The sequence below is a fragment of the Macrobrachium rosenbergii genome, chromosome 4, assembly GCF_040412425.1.
Source record: "Macrobrachium rosenbergii isolate ZJJX-2024 chromosome 4, ASM4041242v1, whole genome shotgun sequence".
Taxonomy (NCBI): Eukaryota; Metazoa; Arthropoda; class Malacostraca; order Decapoda; family Palaemonidae; genus Macrobrachium; species Macrobrachium rosenbergii.
In genome coordinates, this window is record NC_089744.1 from 56,321,989 (window position 1) to 56,349,394 (window position 27,406).

Consider the following 27,406-nt stretch of genomic DNA (forward strand, 5'->3'; position numbering starts at 1 on the left):
CTACTGCTCCTTTGTTGGAAATATTTCTATAGATATCTTCAACAAAATACGAATGCTTTAAAAGTATTACTTTCCAGGAAAGCATAAATATATTCAAGTCAACCAAGGATATTTTTTTATCCATAAGATAATTTTTTAGAAACAAATATCCAGAATAATATATGATATATATATTCTAATTTCTCGGTCAAGAAATCCTCAATAGATGAAATGCATATTCAAAGAACCATAGGAGAGGAAAGAAACCTTATACAGGAGTAGTATGTCCTATACTGTATATATATATATATATATATATATATATATATATATATACATATAGATAGATAGATAGATAGATAGATAGATAGATAGATAGAGTATATGCCTATGATCACAGACATATCTGATAACCACGAACAAATGTGGTAGATATATAAGTACACATTATATATATATATATATATATATATATATATATATATATATATATATATATATATATATATGCGTGTGTGTGCTAAGCTTGTGGATGGGCTGCTCTAGGCCTGTCTCTCTTCCGTCCACCAAATTGTAAGTGGGTACCATCGTCTACTGCGGTGAAGATAAAACGGGAAGAAAGGACTAACAACCTCTTCCCTAGAAGCTTGCTTAGAATTTGCAAGATATACCATACTTGGGAGCAATGTGTGCAGGGGTTTTAATCTATTGTTGGTGAACATTCTGTGCGGATGTATGAAGCAACTATAATAGTATTACCGCAGCTTCCACGATTCAGTAGTTTAAAGTGTGAATGTGGCATTGGTCATTATTGTCTCTTTTCTTACGACCTAACTCTTGTTAAGGGAAACGGGCTGAATTATATATATATATATATATATATATATATATATATATATATATATATATATATATATATATATATATATATATACACACACACACACATATATATATATATATATATATATATATATATATATATATATATATATATAAATATAATCACATCTATCCACATACGTCAATAAATATATAGATAGGAGTACATTGCTACTTTTTGATATGGAAATTCTGTTTTGCAGATGCTTACTATATAAGTTCATGGCCTTTAGACTTGTTGCATAATTGTGTATTCTCATCATGATTACTCAGAACAGTACCTATTGCATGTATTATTCCTCACTGCCGTGTTTTATATTCACCCAGAGAAAATCTTGTCTGTAGGTTCACCCTCGGATGAGACACTGACTCGTTTCAGCCTCAGAAACTACGTATTGTAATATGATTAAGTATGTTACTGGTTGAGTAAGGTAACAAATCTAGATATAATAGGATGGGGAGTGAGTCGAGTGACCATCCAGGCTACATCAAATATCCGCAAATCTTGGGGTGTACCTTAATAATCGTTTTAAAAATTTATTCAGGAGTAACTTGACTATTTACACCAGTTTTGATCAGTGAAAGTCAGATGATGACACTGGTTGTCTGAATAGCATTTGTTGATGCACTTACTCTCGTCCCGGTCAATGCAAAAAAAAAAAAAGTGGAAAAGCGATGTTATGATTTCTTGTTTACATATTTTTTTCAGTCTTTGTGTCGGCATAGCGTGGGAGAAAGGCTACGAGAATCTAAAAATATTGCATTTTTCAAGCGTGAATATGGTAAAACATCTGTTTAATGTAAATAACTATAACGGCAGTGGAGTTAAAAGTCTAAACGGGTGAATTTATTATTTTTCATGTTAAATAAATCGGCGCTCAACGCACGTGTAAACTCTCTCCCTCTCTCTCTCCTCTCTTTTACCAGAGAACTGAACTTACAAGAATCGAGAACTGACACACGTAATGACGTACGCAAGCACATTCAGTAGCCTGTTTTTCTAAAGTTTTGCGAATAGATAACAACATTTATTACGAATTACTTAATATTAACGTTGTTTTAAGTTACTTTTCATAAAATTTACTCGCATGGAGGAATATGCAATCTCGCATCGTTTGTAAGTCCTGAAAGAAAATAACCAAACCGACGTGCCATTGAGAAGAAGCTAAAAATGAGTGCACTTCTTCAAGCATATAAATTACACACTGATAGAAAAGGTAATCTTATAAGGAAGATATCCCCGTAAGAAGCAAAAGTAATATTTTGCACCAAAGTATTTTTACGCCAACCGTCCACGCGAGTCATTTGTTCTTGAATCACAGAGCAGTGCCATCTGTTGGTAGCTTTAACAGTTAAAGCCAAGAGGGGGGCTGTGAGGCCGTGGATGTAAACAGTCAAGTGTCAAGTGGTGTATGGGTAAGACGTGTTGCTACACCTCCGTAACTTTGTAAATGAAATGGGTTAATGGGAGTGTAATGAGTGTTAGTGGCGGTGTCATTCAGTGATATGGAGATGGAGGAGACCATCGTTACAGAGTGGCTGAAGTCACTCCACATGGAACAGTACTCCGAATCATTTATCGACAACGGTTACGATGACCTGGAGATATGCAAACAAATCGGCGCCCCTGACCTCGACGCCATCGGTGTGGTTAACCCAGGGCACCGAAATGCCCTTCTGGGAGCTGTCATGATGCTACGGGAAGAGGGAGCAGCTTCTGTCTACTTCACAGTCGAAGAGGCACAGTTGGCATCCCGAGAACATGCCCTCACACACAACCCTCCACGAGGAGGTTCTAGAGGGGGCCGATCTTCACGTTCATCCAGGGGTTCCAGGGGATCAGGATCTACGGCTTCAACCCCTGGAGAGGGTCCTTTGCATTCTATACCAATGCCTTTGGCGTCGGCAGCATCCAATACCACTCCGTCTCGTTATTTGGACGCTTACGAAGCCGGGAGGGCCGAATTGGTGAGGCTTCCCCACACGCAACTTAGTGGACTCCTGAAGGAGAGATTAGTTCAGGATGCCGTTGATCTTGCAACACATCCTTACACAACTCAGGTGAGATTGCATGTTATTACTGGATAACATACCAGAATTAGGTAATTGCGTCCAAATTATTTTATGAATCGTTGATTTTACAATAGGCCAAGGCGAGATCTATCCTGAGACTTGGACCTAACCTAGATCTCTCACAAGACCCAGACCTAACCTAGGTTCAGAATTTGCTTCAAAAGCCATGTAGGATAGTCTGTGTCTTGATTAGCCAATAAATCTGAAGCAGAAATAGGTACTTGACACAGGTTTTTGTTGACTGTTGCCCTGCTCTTGTAACTGGTTATTCATCGTATAAGTGCATGTAGGTTAGGCTGGGCTCTTAGACCTATGGGAAAGTTACGTAGCAGCACATTGGTATGACAGAGTTGTACATGCAGAAATAAGTTTAAAATTTGACAAATTTCTAGCACATGTTTGGGTGCTGTTTAGCCTAATCTCTCCTGAAGTGATTCTGATCTGAATGTTTTGGGTCATTTTGCCGTGTATGGAAAACTGGCATCTGCGCCAGATAGTGGCGTATGGTGCAGCAGATCTAATTCCCCCAGTTATTAGTAGTCTGAGCATTGTTGAATGAATGAATTTCATAATCTGTAAAACTCATGTACTATAAGAATGATGAAGCATTGTTACATAGTGAACACTTCATGCAGATCATTCAGCAGTTCAAGTGATCATGAAGGTTACTTCATTTTTACCAGTATGTTTCCTGCGCCACTCTGTCAAAGAGTGCATTCTGTAGGCTGCACCAAAAAAACATTTGTTAGCATGTCATGCTAGCATTACTAATACAGGTTTACTGATGTAGCCTATTAGTCATGGAGTATGAATGTTTTTAAGGTCATATTGAAAATAGCCATGAGGCAGATTTTCTAAAGGTCCTACAGTCTCTTCCAAATCATCTACTGAACTTGACACATTAAATTATAATATTTCGATTGGTGAGGTTCAAAATGTTCCCCAGCCTCCTAAGATCACCCCTTTTCCTAGTCATATATTCTGTCATATCTTGATTTCCATCAATTTCATATCAAACCTTATGTTCAGCCATATCTCCATATAATTTGGGCTTTTTTATTTCCAGCAATTTCATATTCATTATATGAAACATTTGATTTGCAGCCACTTGGATTCAGTATCCATGGACGGTCCTTTTTCTAATCTTTTTATCATACTCTCCTGATGCTTGTTTAACATTGCTCATTCACCACAAGTTTCATCAGAATTAAGAAATCATATGCAGTTTATTCATATTTTAATTGTAGCATTACAATATGATTTGCTGGTTGTTTACTGCAGCGTAGACCATCCTCTTTCTTTTAAGCTGATCATTTCTGTTCTGTATGATTATACATTTGATAATAGAATGCGATGGGGACAGGATCCTTGCCACTTACGTTATATTCGCCCCCCATTCAGGTATGATCATATTATTATTTTTACAAATGACGGTAAGTCTCACAAGTGAATCACATTTCAATATGTAATGCCTAGTGTTTCCAGCATTTGGCTTATCAAAAATACATAGCATCTAGCTCTCATTATTCTTAGCATTTTGCATATATCCATCTTGCACTTGAGATTTTCATTTGACTCTTCATTCAATATATTACACATTAGTAATTTTGGGTGAAAGCTTCATATTTTTCAGTTACAGTGTCAGTATTACAAATCTTATATGTATTATCACCTCTCTCACCATGTCAAAATTCATATTTGTTTTCTTCTCTAGAATTTCTCCAAAAGCATCGACTACGTCCTTTTTTTTCATTTTTCTTTTAACATTTCTCATTATTTGCAGCCTCAAAAAATATATATATATTTTCCTATTGCTTCTCTTCCTAACCACATCAGCATACCAAGAATTGTATGTTTCAGCACTGAATACCCCTCCAGTTGTACAAATGACCTTATCTTTCACCTTATTCACCTTTACAGCAGTAGATCAACCAATGTCTGCCCTAAATTCCCTTGGAATCCCATGTAGAGATTCCAATTCTTATTTCAAATGATTTCTGAGAACTTTCCAATCATCAACACATTGTAGATCCAGTTTACATTTTCTGTTTTCACTTTTCACTCCAAACATGGCACATTTCTTTTATGCTCATGTATTACAAAATGTACATCCTACTTGGGCACTGCCCTTAACTTCATCTCCCACATTTGAAGGACTAAACTAAATCTGGAACTCTGTATACAGTGGATTCTTATACAACAACCAATTTGTAAAAATCTGTCAAAATGAAAGAAAAAGAGAAAACGTCAGTTCTACACCATGTAAAAAATCACAATCTGATTACACAAGTTATGCTAAAAATAAGAAGATTAATTTTATAAGACATGTCAAAAATGAATATATTGTGTCCAAAATTGTTGACTAGAATTATAAATCATAATTCTACCAATTTGATTTTAGAAACATAAGATATATTCAAGATTTATTATTAAATTCCCTTTTGTCTAATGTTTTACTTAATCTCTTAGGCATCTATAGGGCTAGTGATACATAGTTTAGTTGTGCCTGCCTCTTCTGGGCCTTAGTGTGCCAGAACAGACATGCGTTGGTTTATTACTGCACTGTATGCTTGTTTTAATTGAACTTGTATTCTGTGTACCAGGGTATTTGTCATTATTGCCCACAGATTTTCTATGGGATTTAGATCAGGTAATTCAGCAGGTCAGTCAGCATAGGTATTGTCCATAGCTATTTGAATGTGCAAGAGGAAGGAACCATGAGATTTCTATGTACTGATGGCTGTTCATGCATTCTTGGATAGGACCCAGCTCATCAGGGCTACATTCCTCCCATCCAGTCCATAGACTTACATATATAGCTGAGGCTACAGGAAAAATAAAAGAATGAGGTACCAAGCACTTTTGCGTTATTTCAATACATTTTCAAGGCACTGTACTGTACCATGAAAATATGTTGAAATAATATGAAAGTACTAGGTACTTCCCTCTTTTATATTTTCATTTGGTCTCGGCATTATTTCTTGTCACATGCTATTAAGTGACACAACTTACTTATATTCTTCCACTTTAATATGAAGGATGCTTGTGCTTATCTTCAAGCCTGAAAAGTTAGAAAAATAAGTATGATTAAAAGTAATGTATGTTATTGAAAAAATAATTATAGTAATTTGAAATTAATGGTACCATAATTCAATTCCATGCCCAAAGCTGGAAATAATTGCAAATGCTTAGTTTTGTTCTTTGGGGGACATGCCAAAAGAGGCTTCAGTGTTGGTATTGTGATGAAAGCCAAATCCTTGTAACTTTCATATAGTATCTTCTGAGAGTTGTATACAGTATAGGCCTATTTCCACATCTCACGTGTTAGTAAAGGAAAGTGTTTCCGGGGAACCAAATTGAGCCACAGTATTATCAAAAATTTGCCCCAGCATATTTATTCTTAATTTTATATATGTGATATTTTGCCTTAGGAATTCTCAGTGTATTTTCATAATACTGAACTAAATATGCTTTTCTTCGTAATAATATAAGTAAAGGAAGAATGTAATGGTGAAGTTGCCATACACTATACAGTATTTAGATCAGAATCTTTGAAAACAGTCTCTTCACTCTTGCTGAGTGTTTTGCACTATCAGTTTTTATCTATCCCATCCTAACCAGTAGTAAGTTGCCATGACCCTTTCTGGAGTTTACTTCCTCCCTGCAATCACAGTCAGTGAATTTTAGAGTGGTGATGGATCTCTCCTAACATTTGTACAATACAGTACTAGGTTTGAGATCTTTTGTAAGGTAAAGCGTAAGAAAGGTTAAGGGGTGGAGAATGGGTTGTTAGTTACAAAAGTTTTATATGATAGCCTAGTCTTGTTGGTAACTTGAAGTATTAGCTTCATTTTTATATCAAGGTTCTATAAAATACTTGTAGTTAAGTAAAGTTGATATTCAGAACTTGGATGCCTGTTTAGTAATAGGCTTCAGTAACTTTGAATATTCAGTCACAGTAGTAAAAGTATTCCCTGAAGGATCTAACTTTATGCTGAAGGAGAATACCTGAAGTTTTATTTTATAAACAGACACCCAATTGACATATTTTACATATGTTTAATACACATTTCTTGTGTAGTGTTGTTCAGTATTTGTAAATGTTGTCTAATATGTTTGCATGTTTAGGGTAGCTTTGTTGAGTAATTAGATGTGTAATTCATTTTTGTTACATATGCAGTAAAACTTTAAGTTGTACTGTATACTTAAAATTAAATATAGATCATTCAGTACTAAAGGAATCTCTACCTGGAATATCAGGTAAAATGTTGTTACAGTGCTGAATATTTTTGGATTCATTGTTTTAGGCTGTAATCTTAGTATTTCAAGATGCAGTATGAAATCCGGCAGCTTTATTTATATTTTTTAATTCAACAAATACTGTATCTGTGTTTTATCATTCATCTTACCAAGTGACAGGGAAAAATGTACTATGGATCAGGGTTGAGATTCTTATGGCGTGAAATGTACTATGATTACTATTTCTATTGATGCCCCATTAATGGAGCATTAATGTTCATGATGTGCTCACACCTGTCTTTAACACCACAGGTATCTCTGGCTGTCTGCCTGTTTCTATAGTAACTGAAGTAGTAGCTTCCCTCCATAAGGCTCTTATCCTGTGATCCAGAGTACATTTTAAAGCACGTGTTTGTTTGTATGCATGATCAAGATATCAGTGGCCTGGATGTACAAACTAGAAAAATTTCCTTGGTCACTGCATATCTGATACTGAACAAACCAAGATGTTTATGTCCACATGAAAGGAAAAGTGTGGAGTTCACATGCAGCATTTTGCGGATTCATTTGTTATTACTTGTTATAGTATTTTTATCTGATTTGGAACTTTTAACTTCTGTATTGGCACTTACTAATCTTCTCACGGTTCATCATTACCATTACCTCCTCTTATCTCCAGTTTCCCTTTCCATTCAAGTAGGTATGGGTCTTCCAACTCTTTTTGTGCCCAAAGGAACCCAGCAGACATTATCACATACTATTCCTCCCAGGGGTTGTGCGAAGGACATGTCCGAGCTATCTCTGTCTCCTTTTCATTATTATCCTTTTTACATTTGGAACTTCTGTAATTTCCTTTATGGTATCATTTCTAACTATGCTGTTATCTGACTCCCAATATTCTTGTTGAAGCATTATTCTCAAATTGACAAGGTCTTTTAGATATACAGCGGTTTCAGTGTCATTCCATAATTTATGTTCATGTAGTAGCAGTATAGATCATATACTTAATGCAATTTCAAACTATTTGATTTCTAAATCCTGTTCAGTGTGTTTGATTTTCTTTTTTTCAGTCCTCAATAAATTTCAGCTCAAAAGAACCTTTGTTGGATATCACTGTTTATGTATAAAGGTATTTGAAAGACAGGTTTCCTATTTTATAGTTTTGCAGTGCTATTTGTAGCACTGATAATGCTTTTAACCATTCCCAAGTGTGGATAAATATGGGTGGTTGGAGTCAAGAAGGGCATATACCCATAAAACAAATGATGAAATGAGCCATTCATTGATTATTAGAAACACCTGGAAAAGGCTCATTAAAACATTGATCCCAACTATGGATGATGTAGAGAAGAAGTACTGTACAAGTTTCTTGTTTTCTGTGATCATTGTTTGTAGGTAAAATTACAGCTGCTTACTACCATAGTGTTTCAGATATTTAGACTTCTTAAAATACTGTTTTAGTGTTTCTTGTTGTCATGATAACATATCACAGCTCAAAGTAAATGAACTGCCATGATGACTTCTGGTTACATGCTGTAGAGTAGGCCATCCCTTGGTGGAGTATCTAAATTTTATTGTATACTGTACTGTATTAGAAATTCCTTTAATGTCAGGATGAATAAGAAGTTTGGCCCAATCAGAAAGAATTAGGAAAAAGTATTGATACACAAAACCTTACCCTTTATTTTGAAAGGCTGATGCAACAAACCTAGAAGTTAGAAACCTAAAAACCTAAATGCGTTGCTGAATAGAAATATATGCTATGTAAAGATTTAAAGTAGAAGATTTCAACCTTACACTTACTTTGAGTAAGTACAGAGAGTATGTTAGCTGGCTAAGATGCTTCTGTGCTGACAGGTGTATCTTTAGTTCCTTCTCAGAAACTGCATTTTCAAGAGCATGGTTTATTAACTGTCTTGTTGCAACAATAACAAACACTTACTCCCATATTGTCAGTAACCTGGCTAGTGTTGTGGGTGACAGAGGAAATTTAACTGGGAATTAACATTGACAGGACATTTGTAATTAAGGGCCTGCCAGTATGAATTGATTGATTGAATGGTTTTGGTTTTTATTAACTGGCTTAATGGCCATAATGTTCATTGATACCCTAACAAATCTCGGTGATGGATGGAAATGGGAATCCTGTTTTGCGTGAATAAGAGTTTAAATTTAACAGTCATTGAGGAATATTACAGTGCTATTAGTGACAAGGTTTTTGTTAACATACAGACAACAAGGATACACAAACATCACATATAAAAATCAGTAATAAGACAACTAATGTGATTAGATGTGAAGCATTATTGTGGTAATAATTAGGTATCCAGAGATTATTGGCTATGGCCAGATTTTAGTGCAAGACTGTCTCTCGGGACAGGTTGAAAATATATACATCACCAACAAGGGATGTTTGTTTATAGACAGCTAGCAGGCAAGACAAGGGCTTTGTTTAATAGTCTTTAGAATTTAGATGGAGGACGAGAGGATTAGACCATTCAGAGTAGGCTATCTGCAAAAGTTGAAAATGCAGTGATGAAGATCAGCAGAATGTGATGATTATGTACACATTTCTGTTGTCAGTCTTTCTGTTTTGAGTCTCTCACACCATATCGCATCCTTCCCTCCACTAAGTGTGTTGAGAGCTTTTATATCCTGTAGATGGTAATGCACTTTCCTTTTCTAGGCAAGTTTGATGTTCTGACAACAACATTTTAGCTCCTCTGGAAAGAGACAAATTGCATCCATACAATAGTTGTATTTGGGGATCTTTTGTAAAAATGGGACTTCAGTAATCTTCATATAATGTAACTCTATTATCAAATAGTCGAGCTTGTCATGGTTCATAGAGAGAAAATGCCCTTGTACTGTCATTCAAAAGAAAAACTGTAGGGCAAGACAAAGTCTGGCAAGTAGGCAGTGAAACAGCTACTGTTTTACGTTACAGTATTACAGATTGTAACACAACAACAGTCCTCAAGCCAGCCTTAAAGGATGATGTTTTTCCTTTTATGCAAGTACACTAGATTGGGTAATATTTATGCTTTAAGTAGGGCCTCTTCTAAGATTGGTGTAATGGAGACTTTCTCAGTAAGGAAAGGTTGTATTCAAGGAAGGATTTGAGGTTCGCTCGTAAAATATCAAGAAGTTCACTGATGCTTCAGGGCTGTCATAAACTTTGTAAACTTGTTAGCATTACTAATACCGGTATAGCCAAAGATGGCTGTCCTGAATGAGCTCAGTCTGATTATAGCAAAAATTTCTTAAAAGATGTACATACTTGATAAGAAAATTATTACTGGCTCAAGAAGCATACTTAGTTTCTAGACACTTTTTCATTCTATCTGATCATGCACTTGCCTCTGCCTTTGCAAACAGGAGGGAATATCAGGCTTCTACATTACCAGATTCCCAGTCATTTGTGTTGGATGCATTCTCCCTCGAGGGGAATAGCTCGAAAGTAAATTATTTTTCAGAGTTCCAGTGCTTCTCAAGACAACTCAGGCTTGAGAGCCAGCGATTCTACTTGTCTGTTAAGTAATTGGTGATTATTCCAAACATGGTTCTTGTCTATTAGAAGACGAGTAAGCACTGTTGTGTTTTCGGCAACCACCACAGCAGACAGTTTTTGAGAAGACTTTATCTCGCTCCTCAAAAGATTGTCCCAAATTACCAACATGGATCCTAAGACGTGGATAATGAGCAAGTAACTAAACCATAAGGAGAACCCAAAAAATAGTTTTCTTTCAGTTACTTTAGCGATCCGGAGGACGTTGGTGAGTACATTGTGGCAATATCAGAAGGGGTTTTCTTTGCCGTGGACCATCCAAAAAAGCTGTCCCTGTGGCTCTTTCAGCCTTGCCACTTTTACTGAATTGTTACCATTATAGCCAACAAATGTCAAAACTTAACACAGTTACCTGACACAGCCTCTGAATTAGGGAGAATGGATTTTTTGGTAATATATGTGGTATTGAACAAAATCAAGAAGTTTTCCCAAGTTACCATCTATCAGGTGTAATCTTTGATCACAGCTCTGAGGTAAGCCTGCCGGCGTTCATTTTTCCTTCTATCACTGCATGGTGAAATGATAATGGTATACGGACATCCAGTGCCAATAGTCTGTTTCAGTACATGTCTATCTCGTATTTCATATACAGTAGTTATGTCTCCGTTTTGCTGTGGGGAGGTAGGATATATTGCTGATTGTGTGGTATTGGGATTTGATTGAAAATATGTACGCTTATCCACTGAATATGGGGATACATTGTTTTTCGTGGTAATCATAACTAGGCTACTGATGAACCACCTCCACGTCAGTCATCATGCACTTCTTTTTGCCTTAATCCATCATCTGGCAAGAGCCGGGTATGTTTGTGTTTAACGCTTCCAAACACAAGATTTTCCTCTTTGAGGAAGCGCTTCCTAATTTGAAATGTGCATTTAGGCTTCCCATGAACACTTTCTTGGGGGAGAGAGAGGTTTTAATTTATCATAAAGTTAAGTATATCTTAGTTTAACCAGACCACTGAGCTTATTAACAGCTCTCCTAGGGCTGGCCCGAAGGATTAGATTTATTTTTACATGGCTAAGAACCAATTGGTTACCTAGCAACGGGACCTACAGCTTATTGTGGAATCCGAACCACATTATAGCGAGAAATGAATTTCTATCACCAGAAACAAATTCCTCATGTTCTTCACTGGCCGGTCTTAGATTCGAACTCGCGACCAACAGAGTGGTAGCTGAGAACGGATTTGAGTGCTGTCGACCGAGAGAGAAATCTGTTACACTGTAACAAATTCAGATATTTTGCTGAACAGTTACAAAACACTTTTACTACCCAGCTTTTTTTTTCGTAAATAAAAACTGCGTGTGGTGATAAATTGAATATCGTGCGGATTATCTACTCGCCCAGATGTGTGGGCATAGAAATGTGTCAAACGGTGGTTGCTTTGCGCCACGTCGTTTAAATTTACATCGTTCATTTTTTAGCTCTGTTAATCCTTAGATAAACTGCTGCATTTACAGCATCCCTTTAGCCTCACGGTTTGAAAGTAACCTGTGTTAAACTAACACAGATTGAATCTTCTATTGATATTCTTAATAGTCGGTTGATAGATATGTAGATAAATGATATAACTATTTGCTAGAAACCGATTTAATAAAAGGCTGACTGGGAACGTGATATTGGAATTTCTGGCCCCTGCTCTGCGCTAAAAATAGGTTTTGTTAAGATATAATGGCCGTAGTTGTCGATGAAATTATCTTTTATTGTTATAATGTTTATTAATGGTATAATGATAACTCCAGTTACTTTCGTCATGGCCTATGTAACGAAAAGTTTTGTGTACCACTTGTAACTTGAATGGAAGTTTTATTTTTGTAACTTAATCGAAGCTTGGAGACCTTAGGTCATTATTGTGGTATGAAAGAATAGTTACTCGATAGTTTTCATACGTTTATTTATCCTCGTAGTGGGGGTGGCGGGTTAGTGCCGTCAGTGCACCTCCTGCGGTGTACCGTAGGCATTACTTAATGTTCTTTGCAGCGTCCTCTTGGCCCCTAGCTGCAACTCCTTTCATTCCCTATAATTGATTTATAGTGCAACTGCGAGGTTTTCCTTCTGCTACACCTTTCAGACCTTTTCACTGTTAATTTCAATTTCAGCGCTGAATGACCTCATAGGTCCCAGCGCTTGGCCGTTGGCCAAAATTGCATATTCTGTACGTATATTTATCGTTTTATCATACTTTGTTTTTTAAAGTACGGATTACACTGGTCAGTGAAAGATAAACATAATGTCTCGTTATGGTATTTGATCAGAGATGGTGTTCTTGTTGTCAAGTTTTATTCACTGTCACCTCTGTTATTAGAAGTTTATTGTCCTTTTGTGCTGTGGAGACCCTATTTTTCAACTTGACAAACAAGAGTTTTAGTGCCTTATGCCGGACGTATATAATTGAAACAGTTTCAGCAGTGTTAATGTCAGATTTGGGTATGTTTTACCAGTCTAATTTTTGTCTATTAGCATATTGTTAACGTGTATAATATGCATCACGAAATAACGGTTACGTTGAGTAGATAATATTCCATTAAAATCTGTTGTAAAAATATATAAATATTTATGAAAAAGGAGGATGGGTTAGTGTTGGGTGCCAGTGATGTTAATGAATGACCTTAAATTAAGAGTGCAAGATCAGGATGACTGATGTGGTCTTATAAATTATCAAGTGGCTGGACCCATTTGACCGCATCATTATAGCGATCGGGTAAAGGGATAAGTGGCCCTCTATTCGGTTTGGGGGATCAAGTTTTTTTTTTATTTTATACTGACAGAAAGTAAATGACAGTGGGGAGAGAAAGTATGTACAACGATTACGAAGGGTATGTGATTATGTGAAATCTTAATTTCGAACATAATCAGTTTTAATTGCTTATTACATATTATTTCAATATCTTATTTGTGACGCTTAGTTTTGATATTTTACTACGATTGTAACTTGAAAGTTCCCTTAGAATATTGAATGTACTGAATCAGATATTTTTTTAATTGTGGTTGAATTTTTAAGAAAACTTAGGCCTACAGTTCCTCGTAAACTAGGGAGATTTTTTGTGTGATTTTTGTTAGATTTTCCACTATTGTATATCATTATGTACATGGCTATAAAATCCAATGGTAGGAACAGTTTACTTCTCGTGCAATATGAAATTGCTTTATACTTGTAAGGAACACTACTGTTATGGCCAGCGTGTATGCATGTATTTTTATTGGGGTGTGATATTTTTCTTAGTAAGAGAAACAAATGGCTTAGGCGTTAGAATTTACGATGTTTATTGTTAGCTGTTTGTCAAAGTTGATGTTACAGTGCTGCCTAGATATGACATATTGGTTGATGTTTACAAACTCGCTTCTTGCTTTGAAAGTGCACAATCTTTCAAATATTATATCACTCATTTAAAATTTGATTTTTGTAACGTTCAGGAGGAACAGCCTTTTGTATTTTTTTTATTTCTGTTTTCGTTATAGTGATATATGACCACTGTAGCTTATGTTTCCTTGAAGGACATGTCAACCACAACACGCGTAGTAATGAAGTGCTCACTGCATCGCCTTGTTGGGAAATTTACGTTGTAGGGCAATTCCCACAATATTTGAGGGTAATTGCGGTTAACTGTAATGATTTCGTGCTTTTAGTATTAGTTTTTACTTTTATATATTATATATATTTATATATAAATAAATATAGATTATATTATTTATACACACATATATAGCCTATATATATATATATATATATATATATATATATATATATATATATATATATATATATATATATATATATATGTATATCTATATTCTCTCTTCTCTCTCTCTCTCTCTCTCTCTCTCTCTCTCTCTCTCTCTCTCTCTCTCTCTCTCTCTCTCTCTATATATATATATATGTCTGTGTGTATACGTAAGTTGTTTATTTTAACTTTTCTCGTATGGGAGTCCGCCATTTTTCCCTTTCCTTCAAGGATATTTCACATGCAGCGAATGACATTTAAGCCTGTGTAAAGGTTTCGGGTCAAAATGATATAATGAAGTTTGCGCCATTAAGCCTTTGCTTGAGACTGCTTGTATATTTTTCTGTCTTTCCTTGATATTTACTTGCTACATCATAATTATGTTGACTCCGGCTGTGCTTTCATTTCAGTATTTTTTGAAAATAAGCTTTTATCTCTCCAGTTTTATTTTTCAGATTTCTTTTTGAGATTCGTCTCACTTTCTTGGACTGCACACGGTACGGAATGATAAGTTAAATACATAAGAATTATCAGCTTTAATTTTAATCTTTCTCATATTTGTTGAATATGAGGTTATTTTTAAAACGATGGACAAATAAGGAAAATTATTACATGTATGTATTATTATGTATTTCGTTTTCTCTATCAGTGTGAATTGGGGCGAGGTAAAATGGAACGTTGATACGTATATCTAATTTAGAGGAATAAAGTAAATTACAGATAGATCACTATAACATATTGGCACGGGTATTGATCCAAATTGCCGTATTTTGCTGTGTTCTTTTTTAGAGGGGGATGAAATATCGCCCAGTGCACGCGGACATAAATCTTTTATCCCAGGCAGGAAGCCTCCCAGATTGTTCACTTGAAAATCACCGGAGTGGAAAATAGGAAGTAATAGCTGATATATGTAAAGTGCCCACACAAAGGTGTTTGTTGCTTGTGTCTGCCGTAAATATTTGAAGGCTGACACTTCAGTATAGGACAAATCTTTTTAAAGTGGATTTTTATGGTATGTATCTCTCTCCCCTCATATACATATATATACAGTATATTATATATATATATATATATATATATATATATATAAATTTATAAATATGTGTGTGCGTGTGTATGTATGCATGTATATATATATGTATGTATGTATGTATATGTATATGTATATATATATAGGTTTCTGTGTGTTCATAAGGTCTTTAGGGATGAAGCTGCTAACCCCATTCCCTTTTCTAGACCCTGGCAGACGCTGCTACCAATTTACGACTGGGGTGTACTGCTGGGCACGAGCTATAGATCTAACAAACGTAGTCTGAACGCTGTACCACCTAAATCTCTCTCTCTCTCTCTCTCTCTCTCTCTCTCTCTCTCTCTCTCTCTCTCTCTCTCTCTCTCTCTCTCTCTGACATAGATACAATAATGCCTCTTGTAAAGCACTTACGTAAATATGTCATAGCCTGGCTGTGACAGATATGAATGGGTAGACCTAACCTTGTCCGATGTTCCACTGGTAGTATTCAGAGCACGCTTTGTGTTTAGCTACAGAGGGTATAACCTTTGTTGCATTGCAGTTGGTATTGACTAGAAGAGAGCTTTAGTACACTTAGGAGATTGGTGTATATAGTTATTAGAACTAAGTCTTCCTTGCGTATCATACTTTACTTCCCTGCTATTATCCACTATGTATGGGTAACCGTAGATTTAAATGAGTGCATATTTGCAGATATACTCGAGCTACCTTTGGCCCCAAGCTTTCCATTATGACAGTGATTCTAAATATATTATCTAATGCGGCCAGGAGGCGCTTTTTATTTTTGCAAGGGTTCCTATATCTACAACAGTGATGGTGTTGCTCGCTCCATGATTCATTTCTTTTATTTTAGCTTCTTTGTACGTCAGTAGCTTTCCGGGATCTTTGCATTGTTGAGAAAATGATTCGAAGTTTGGATTTCTTTTGTCCCACCAATGTAAGTTACAGTTTATATCACTGTTGGGAGACATCTTGTAGGGCCATCTTATAGAAGTTTTGTTTAAACAAGGAACTGCATTTGCCGGAAGTTATTTTTCATCCAGAAGTGTGTGTGTTATTCACTCTGCAAGAACATTAGCTTCCACATGCTGTTACCGTGCCACTGTGTCACACAACTCAGTATCAGAGGTCTTGTATTACTTCTGCTGTAAAACAGTGGAATGGTTGTATTTTGTTGTTTAAATAAAGAGTTAATCGAATGCGTAGTAACGTTAAGTTTCATGCTGAATATAAGAAGGAATGAAACATGACAATTGTATACCAACGTGTATGTTCTTTGACTTTCCACAAGGTTAAAATGGCCGCTGTTATGGGCACATTTTTATGAAATACTCGTATGTTCTTCATTTGTGGTTTTTGTCGACATTTTCTTAGTTTCGTGATGAAAGTTGGTGTAATAACACATTGCATATCGTCCATGAAATTTGGATGAAAAAAGAAATTTGAATATTCAAACTGCGTCTGAAAATTTAAATGAGACCCTAACAGTTTAACGTTTTTACTGTTACAAAACGAAGGAAAGTAGTGCTCAAATATTTAATGTAAAAAAAAGAAGAAATATTACTAATGAGGATACTATTTACGGGAAAATGAAGAACAGTATTCGATAAAGTTATTTACTAAATAAAATATGTTGGGCAATTAAAATTAAGAGTTTTTAACGAAAGATTTGGAAAACTACCAACCTTCTGCTTTTGTAAATTAGGGTATACCTAATGGTGTTAGTCCAATAAAAAAAAATCTCGTCTCTCTGCAGCATTTATTCAGTGAGTTCAGCCTTCATATCTACAACTGCGTAACGGAAATGGGAAACTGAGAATCAAAGGACCTGACTGCTATATTGGCTGTCGTCATAATCCGCAGGGAGTGCAAGACAGGAAGATTTAGCAAGATTGAAGACTTAGGGATGACAGGATGTTGTAGGGAAACCTGGTTGACGTTTTAGAATTGATTGATGGATGGCAAAAGGGAAATGACGGCAAACAACATTCAGGCGTTCCTGAGCATTTCTGTTTAGTGGTCGTTATGTTGGATTTTCAGGAAGCATTTCGTTAACGAAAATGACATTTGAAGCGGATTTTCCTTTGCTTTTTTGTGAAATGTTTCTTTAATCCAGTGTTATTCATACAGCGCCTCTATGGAACACAGCCTGGCTTTTTCATGGATCATGTTGGGCAAAAGTAAAAGATGAGCTATACATAAAATATTTTGATTATTTTACGTTAAAGAGAGAAAGGATAAAAGAAGGGACCTTGCACACCAGAAAGAATGGCAATACAGAGGGGTAAATTTTATATTTCCAAGGTATGATGGATGTTTTTTGAGAGTATTTTAGGTTCTGTCTCTCCTGCTTTAGTGTTTGCTTTTGTGTATTCGTTTTTTTCTGTGTCATCGATATTGATTTCTAATTTACTGAGGATATTAGTTCTTACATTCACAGAAAGTATACTTCTCTGGATATAAAAATATCAAGTTTTCTTCAGCAGATCCTTGCTGTGAGTTTTACGTTTTCTTTTTTGTGGTAAGAATGCACAGCTGTATCAGTATTGTCTGCAACGGTTATAATTTTTTTTGTAGCTCAAACTACAGTATATGAGCTTTCCTTTTCGAGCTTAGAAACAAAAAAATATACTGTATATGCAAATATATATATATATATATATATATATATATATATATATATATATATATATATATATATATGTGTGTGTGTGTGTGTGTGTGTGTGTTTGTGTGTGTATGTATGTATATATATATATATATATATATATATATATATATATATATATATATATATATATATAATTGGACACCCTTAGCAGTATTGTGCTTGAAAAGGTTGTTATGGACTATTGCATATTGCAGAGCACTGTGATATTTCGCAGCTGAGCTTATCTTATCTGCAGACTTTTTGTCGCCATTTTCAATCATTTTTTATGTCGATAATTTTTTTAGGTAATCTTGAAGTTTTGATTTCGTTAGACACACTGAGTCTTGGCGTTTGCGGGATATTGTCAGTCATTTGTTCTGTTATTTCATATTTGGAACTATTAGTAAGTTATTCGCTGTTTTCATTGTCCTCTTAAAGACTAGCCTCTCATAATATATACATACATATATGTGTATATATATTAAACAAACACACATATTTATAGATTTTTTCAAAAATATATTTAGTATTTATATGGTAAACATATCGACGAGACCTTAGGCTTCATCGCTTTGAAGATAAATGGGCATAGGGCTAAACATTCAACGTAGGCTTACCAAATTATATATGAGGGGTAATTAGGATGTATTGCTAGTGAGATGGAAATCTTGGTATCTTTTTCATTTTTAATTTATATTTAGTTGCATTCGGTCAGAATATATATTTCTGACTTTCTAGTAGAATACATCAAAGCACAGAAAAGAGTTGAGGAGTAGAATTGCATCGTTAAAATTTAGCAAATAGATAGATAATTCTTAAAGGAAGTAATTTCTAGATGTAAGTAACTAAAAACAAAGATTGTTTGAAAATACCCCCAATTAAGACTGCTCAAACTCAGTCCTGCTGTGAATGTGGTGTCAAGGCAAGGACACCCCATGGTTCACGGTTTGAGAACATTTACTTATACTTAAACAGAAACATGAATATAAGTTTGGGCGTGCCTTTTTATTGTTTGTATATTCGTTGTAACGTGTAGATGGGAATTCAGAATCATCTTTTATACATGTGGCGATGCTCAGGTCACATATTTGCGAAGGAAGTAATTTCAATAACTACTTTAGAAGTTTTCCCCAGCAAGGTTACCGCATTTTAAGGTTTTATTAGTATATATTTTGTATTTGGAAATTCCCAGATAAATTTACCAGAACTTCCAAAACAAATTTATAATATAATGTTGCTTAAGAACTTGTTGAACCTTAAAAGTAAGCCTACAATGCAGGTTAATTATTTTTAGCGTTGACCCCAGGCAATTTCCGCGCCCCCTGTCAACCTTTTTTCAAAACTTGTAGAACGGATGAAACTTTTAGATGTGTATCTCAGTGTGACCAAAGAACATTAGGAAAACATCACTTATGCAGTCTTAGTACAAGAAGGGGACCTCAGTGAATTGTAGATGTTATTGAAGTTTCGAGGGAATGAATGCGTTTATAAAAGCTACTAGAAGCTTTTAAGGTGATTTTTATCCCGTTGATGCCTTCATTCCCTTTAGAAAATCTTGGTCTATTGTTTTCCGTTTGAAGAGAAATATTCTTTGTCATAGAGTGCTTTTTCCAGTAGAGTAGGTTCTCTTGTGTAAATATTTTATATCATGTATTTTTATACAGTATTGTCGTGAAAGTAAAATGCTTTTCATATTTTCTTTCAAGGAGCTTGATTACGATATTTCTTCTGGAAAAAGGATAAATTTTAGTTGGTGGTAGCGTGAACGAAGTTATCACATTTCAGCATACTTACTAAAGGATCAGTGGTGGAAGGAGCTGCCCTGGGCTGGACGACGGCAAGACAATGTAGGGTTCATTACTCGTAGACTGTCTGTTAGACCCAGAAAAATATAATAAGCACTGAGTTTATTATTATTATTATTAATTATTATTTACTGTGGTTGTGGTGGTTTGTGTTTCGTGAATTAGATGTACTGAAAACAAAGTTGCTGAAATGTTGTACCGTTTCAAGTTGTATCGTATTCACTATTACCCCTTAGCAGCACCGTGCAAGTATGTAATGGCGCTAGCTAGTACTTAATTTTTATTTTTTCTTAAAAAAGGATTTTCTTAAAAAATAACGCTTAGGTTACATGGTAGATATGTATCAAGAGGATTTGATAATGCTGAATATCGTTTTAATACCGATTCAGAAATTTAAAGATGAAAATTAGGCTATTCTTGGGAGTGCCTAATGTCTGCGGTGCAGAGGAACGTATCAAAATATCCAGTGAAGTTACTTTTTATACGTTATGCACCATTTCATCTTTACATTATAAATAATTCCGTCGATCTTAACTTTGATGTTACCTCATTATTTACTAAAGTGCCAGTTGATGGCTTGCTTGCCTTCTTTGCTTATAACTTAGATTCATGTGAATTGCTTTTACCAACCAACTCTTATTGAGTTTATTAACTTTTGTATGAAAATGCAAACCGTTTCAATAGAAAACTCCTGGACAAATTTCGGCATGGTGTTATGAACCAAAACCTCGGTTCATCAGTTTCCATCATCAACTACAGAGGAATGGACTGGAAAGACTGGCAGAAGCCGAGACAACCACGGGGATACGGGAACAACAAAACCAGCAAATAACACTAGTTTATTAACATTACGTAATATACATATTTACAGTTGAGTCAAGTCTGGCGTAAATCAGTAAATAAATATACCACATCACACAACCAAAGAGTCGGTCAAATAACAAAGATGTAGTTAAATTAGTTACTTTAAAATAAAACAACCACACGAGCAAAAAGTAACATACCATATAGAAGTGAACAACATTTCAGCTACATCAGACAATGATAAACAGTACAGACAGCATAATGATTACAAGTGACATCAATTAACAAATAATGGTATAACTAAAAATAAATATTTGAGAAATCAATAAAGCAGCACAAATAATCAAATCAGTCACAATCAATTCATAAATATCTGTAATAATAATTCACTATCCTCCTACAGTACAAAACTGAACATCTACCCAGAGTTGTCAAGACCACTAACAAGGGTCACAGAGGCTGACCATCAAAGGTCATCGAGGATGGCCATCAAACTACTGCCGTGAAGTCATCAAAACCGCCCCATGACGGCAAACAGGAACATGTCCACGAAACACAGATGTTCACAGCAGAGTCGATGCGACAGCCAAACTGCTGTCTCAGAGGAATGCCTCCTCTCCACTGATGACTAGGGTTAGCCATCAACTCATCCTCGAACTTCAACGAAGTTCACATCCTCGAATACTGTAGAGGATAACAGGTAACAACTACCTGCTGTTAAACACGTCCTTGCTGCTGTGCTGTCTGGACCCTGACTCAATGATTACCCAAACTTGACTGTCGCTACCAAAGCGAAGACAACAGACGTAGGCTAAACTATATACAAAAAATAAGCACCACCGGGAAAAGGAGTGCACTCTCAACAAGGGAACAATCGTTCCATAGACAAAACAAGCGCTAAGCCTCACACATGGTCATGGGCAGTCCGTTGTCCCCACTTTTTTTCAACGGAACTCAGGTGGTTTGGTATGGGCATGTGCACTATGTCCTGCAAGTTCTAAAAGAAAATTTTGACCTTGATGGTTTTCTTGCTGCTATCAATTTTGGTCCCTTTGACAAAAAAGTACACTGCAAAAAGAAGACACTAACACTATCTCTTTCTTAGAAGTTTAACTCGTCAGACAAACCGTCAGATTTAAATTCCATATTTGGGAAACCTTACTAATAACTGATATGTATATTTCTGTTCAGGCCATTCTAAAAATCTAAAATCATCTCTACGAGTATATTCCACTTGTGTACCTTGTGGCTCTAAGGATGTGTGGGCCCGAGTAAGAAGAGGATGAGTTTACTAAGGTAGAGAGAATGAATAATACTCTATGTTATCCTAAATATATTGTTTCATTAAGCACTAAACATAAGGGTAGTGTTAAGTGTAGCAGCATTAAAACAGGCCGTAGAAATAATGATAATATAAATATTCCATCATCAGAATGTAATTTATATTAAGGCATATGATATATATAAGAATCAAACAGCAAAAACCTCAGTCTCGAAAGGTCTTACAAGTAGTGCCTACTCAATCCACTGGCTTAACTCAGGCTATAGAATTAACTGGGCAAGGCCAACGTTGTAATCCATGTTAATGACTTTAGCCAGAGAAGCATCTAATACAAAAGGGAGCAATTTGAACATGAGGCCTGGTCTATATTGTCTTTCGTTTTTCCTAAGTCTTATTTATCTGAAGTCACAAAGAAGCTGACCTCACAGTGATCGCATGTTTGGTACGAATGCGATGTATCTGTTTCTGTTTCATTTTGAGTCTGACGATGTCAGTAAGACCAAAGTACTATGTATCAGACCAATCAATTTCTTTCAGTTTTTCCTTCGTGGCTATATATCTGTCTGTATGTTTATCTAATATATCTATCTGTTTATCTATATAGCCTGTCTGTTTATATATATATATATATATATATATATATATATATATATATATATATATATATATATATATATATATATATATATATATATATATATATATATATATATATATATATGGCAACTTAATCCCTAGTCAAGGTCATGGTATTTAATGAGCCTTTTCCAGTTGTTTCCAACATTCGCAGAACGAGTCATTTCTTAAGTTGTTTTGGCAGGTGTTTTACGGACAGATGTTGTTCCTGACCTCATCCCTCCCTATTTATCGGTACTTAAGAAAGATAAAAGCATAGTTGCTCTGAATAGCAATGCAAAACTATAAATAATGAACTCGGTGGCGAGTCCATTCCTGAGGCAAGTTTGTACATTATGAACAGAATATATATATATATATATATATATATATATATATATATATATATATATATATATATATATATATATATATATATATATATATATATATATATATATATATATATATATATATATTACATTAAATTTTACATATTCACACAATTTGAGTTGTATGAATATTGAGAACATATTTTGTTCTTTCCCTGAAGATGCATTTAGATTTGTGGAAGGAACGCGTCCCAGAAGGAAGGGACCCGAAGATTGGAAGCTCAGGTATGACTGCATTTTTTCCGCGGGAGAAGATGACAGAGAGGATTGAAAGAACTGTAAGAGATACAGGGGGAGGAAGTGTGGAAGGGCGGTAATTTGGGTTAATTGATATTGGATTTATTCGATAGGGAAGGAGTAGATATGTTGGTTGCTGGTCAGTTATTTGTGGTGGAATGAACCCACATGTTCATGCGAGGAAAAGAAAGTTGCTTTTGTAAATGAATTCCGCTAATCTTGTTAAGTCAAGTCAGATTATTGTGCGTGTACCTGAGACTCATGTAAGGCAGAAACTTAGAAGATACTATAAAGAGGGGGTGATATTACGAATGATGACGAACTTTACTGTCAATTTTCATGCTTGAAGTTGAGGGGATGGCTTTGTCAAAGCCGTAATGCTAATTGTGTAGTGCATGGTTGTTGGTGGTGTGGTGAGGAGATGTAGGTACGTATTTGGGATACAAGTTTTTTTTTTAACTTGAAATAGATGGGAATATTATTAAACGCAGGAATGTGATATTTGCATAAAATATGGGCTCGAATTTAGGTTATGAGGCAGCTGCCAGTGTTAAATGAGGTATGCTTTTACATTTGCATTCTAAGCGAGATAATGTTTGGTAAATTGATTTGCATGTGACTGTTTTCGTAGAAATGAATATCTCTTGTATTCCTGAGGACAGGGGAACAGGTAAACAGAAGCACACATCAATATTAGGAGTAATGGATATCAAAAGATTTTGGTCAAGTTTGTAACAACAGGTCCTCGTAGGGGTGTAGTGCCCTCAGTGCACCCACCCCACGTGGTGCACCGTAGGCATTACCAAAGGATGTTTCCAGCGTCCCTTAGATCCCTAGTTGCAACCGCATTTTCGCCATTTACTGTACCTCCATTCCAGCGTCCTTCCTTCAGTGTTGCTGTGCTACCACTCCAACTCCTTCTCTTCACTGTCCTGCGCGCTGAACGCTTGAAACTGCCCCAGTGCTTGGCTTGGCAGCTTAAATTTCGTAAATCATAAATCAGTATAACAACAACTGAAATTTACGATGTAGCCTAGAGTTTAGTCGAAGAAAACCAGGAAGGAAAGGGGAAAAGTTCGTAGAACAGGAGATAAAAAGATATTCAGGGATAGCTTATATGAAATAGTTCTATCTTCATCTTGTATAGATGTTGGAGAGAAAAAGGAGTGGAAAGGACGTAAAATGCCTATGGAGGTTAATATTCATGGGCAAGTTAGTGAAATTAGTATTATGACAGGTGGTTATATTAGACTCATTGTTATGTAATTTAAAGATGTAAACCGCAGTGGATCGATTAAATTGTGAGAAAAGGAAAGCTCGTTGCAAAGTATTAGCGTTTGTGTATATGTTCTTTTGATAAAAGTTCGTGTGCGTCCGCAGTTTTGCTTCTTTAAGATCTTATCCACGATTCGGCGGTAAAGTTTGTTTTGGGGGTGGTGACTTATTACTCTGTTACTTCGTGGAAGCGGTCCTTTTAATTTCATGCAGATGTTACAACTACTAATTCTCTCTCTCTCTCTCTCTCTCTCTCTCTCTCTCTCTCTCTCTCTCTCTCTCTCTCTCTCTCTAGCCCTCAGGGGTAAATGAATGTCAAAGGGCTCTTCTCACCTGTGGTCTTAGTGCGAATTCTGCGCATGGCAGCTTGCATTTACCTGCTATTTCCACCGGGCTAGGTCTCAAGGAATAGTGCGTTGAATGTCATGGAGCCGAATTTACATGCTCAATATATGCAATATATGTCTGTAGGGCACACGTGCCCACTACACACTCACGCACACACACATATATATATGTGTGTGTGTGTACGTTTCTCTCTCTCTCTCTCTCTCTCTCTCTCTCTCTCTCTCTCTCTCTCTCTCTCTCTCTCTCTCTCTCTCACCTTGTATTCGTCATATTTCATAACTATAATGATAATTGAAGTGTGTTTTTTTATCCTTAACCTTTAATTTCCTCGAGATTCTTTGTATTTCATTTATTTGAATATTGTAAGAGAAATTTAAGCGAGCTGCAATAAGAGATAAGTCAAAATATTGGATTGAAGTAGGACAGCATTTCAGATATATAAATCATATCCATACCCACTATGGAAGGAATTTATGATGGTTAGTGTGTGTACGGGTGTAATGACGAGTTACCCTGGAAGGAAAGTAGGCCAGTGGGCAACCGGCCTAGGCACGTTGCTTGCGCTTCCTTGAGTGAAAGCTTATGCAATAACTGTTTGCTGCTGGAATGTGGGAGTGTCTCGTGATAGCTGAGTGAGAGGTGAATTAATTTTCCTTAGCTGTGATGCCCTACTTTTTTATGGAATTTAGTGTGCACTCGTGTGCTAGCAAGGAAGCGCTTAATGTTAATGGTTAGGATGATTATTAATTATTGCACAGCCCCAGGGTTTTCAATGTCAGAAATCCAAAAGCAAGGAATGAAGTTTGCAAACAGAGGAGAAATTTTGAAATGTGATGTTTAAAACAAAGATATGGAGCTTATAAATGCAAATCTATTGTGTTGATATTCGTGTATGGCCTGCCTCAGCAATACTGCTCTTAAAAACATTCGTGTTTAGGGAGAACTGATAGTAAGATAAGATATTTGGAATTCCATTAACCTTGGCATTAGACTATTTTTATCATTCAACCCAACAGTTTTCCATAAACTGTCATTTGCGAGGTTGAGGACCATACAAAGCTTTAAGATGATAAAGGGAGAAATGTTAGGAACTATAAAATCTTCGTTCTGATCTTTCAAGTAGTAGAGTAAGGTGGGGAAAATACCTGACAGGTAATATTGTACCCTCGTTCATAATTATGTAAAACCTGCTTGGCAGCGGCAAAGACTAAAATTTGAAGAATCCGGTCATAATTATCACTAACTGTTGTCGTGATACAACTGTACATAACGTAAGTTTCGATGCATAGTTTATTATACCACGTAAGCACATAAACACATACATATATATATATATATATATATATATATATATACAGTATATATATATATATATATATATATGTATATATATATATATATATATATATATATATATATATATATATATATATATATATATATATGTATGTATGTATATTTACAGATTGGGTCCGTTGGAGGGATGAAAGGGGGTCTTTATTTAGTTACTGCCTTAATGGACCAACAGAGAAGACCAACCTGTAACAAAATGAAGGGGAAAAATGGGTAACTTACCTTGATTTTACCATTAGTTAATCAGGGATTGGAAAGTTGCCATGGGAAATGTGTATCAAGTTACGTTAAATTTAATATATTTACAGAAGCAGCAATCCAGGAGGTAAACTGAAAGGCTGATGATACAGCAAGTAAATTCAAATAATGAAAAAAGGCAAATTGGCAATGCATAATAAATTTCTGCATATGACGGGTTAATTTTGTCTTGAATGATTAGGCTCTCGTGTGTGCAACGAAAAGAGGGGGAACAGGTTATTGCTCCCCGGACTGCGTACCAGGGAAGTCTTGCGTTTATTGAAATGGCAGTACTTTTAAGATGATTTGAGTTCACAAGGCTGGTCGACTGAGCAGATAGTAGCGAGGACCCTTCCTGTTCTGCATGAGCTCTTTGCAAGACGAAATCTGGTAGCTGGTAATTACGCCTGCACCTGCATAGAGAAAAAAGGAGGGAGCTGCTCTTACATGTGCGTTCTGGGCCAAGGTTTCTTTTCGTCTCTTGGGTGCAACGTCTCCCAGCGTTGGTCTCCAACATTTTGGGATGTTTGTGAGTTTGTACGAAGGCAGGTCACATCTGAAAGCAAATCCCACAGCCAGTAATAGGTCCACACAGAAAGAGGCCTTATAACTAAGTCCCTAAAGGTCAAAACAGTGGCCCCCCCACTTTTGAAAGGCTTCCGCCTGTTATACCTAACAACTTTCCTAGTCCCCCAAAATCATGCTATGGGATGGGGAGGGGCGCGAAGGAGTGGTATTGTTCTCATCCCCGCTCAGGTAACACGAGGGGGAAGCTTTCTCTAAGGTCAAACAGGGCACTAACTTGCCTTCCCGCCAATAAATCGAGCCTACCAGTTAACTGAGAAGTGTTTTGTTCAGAAATTCGAATTATTATTTGGCTGGCTAAGAGGGAGGAATGAAAATATGGAAAAT

The 27,406-nt window shown here is 35.9% G+C and overlaps 1 protein-coding gene across 1 annotated transcript in view; it reads left to right on the forward strand.

Moving 5' to 3' along the window:
• Positions 1 to 2,232: 2,232 nt before the first annotated feature.
• Positions 2,233 to 27,406, forward strand: part of LOC136837770 (uncharacterized) — a 1,038,075-nt gene continuing 1,012,901 nt past the window's right edge. The window contains exon 1 of the mRNA XM_067102702.1: positions 2,233 to 2,922. Coding sequence (XP_066958803.1) covers positions 2,368 to 2,922 — 555 coding nt within the window. The 5' untranslated portion in view covers positions 2,233 to 2,367. The remainder of the gene's footprint in view (positions 2,923 to 27,406) is intronic.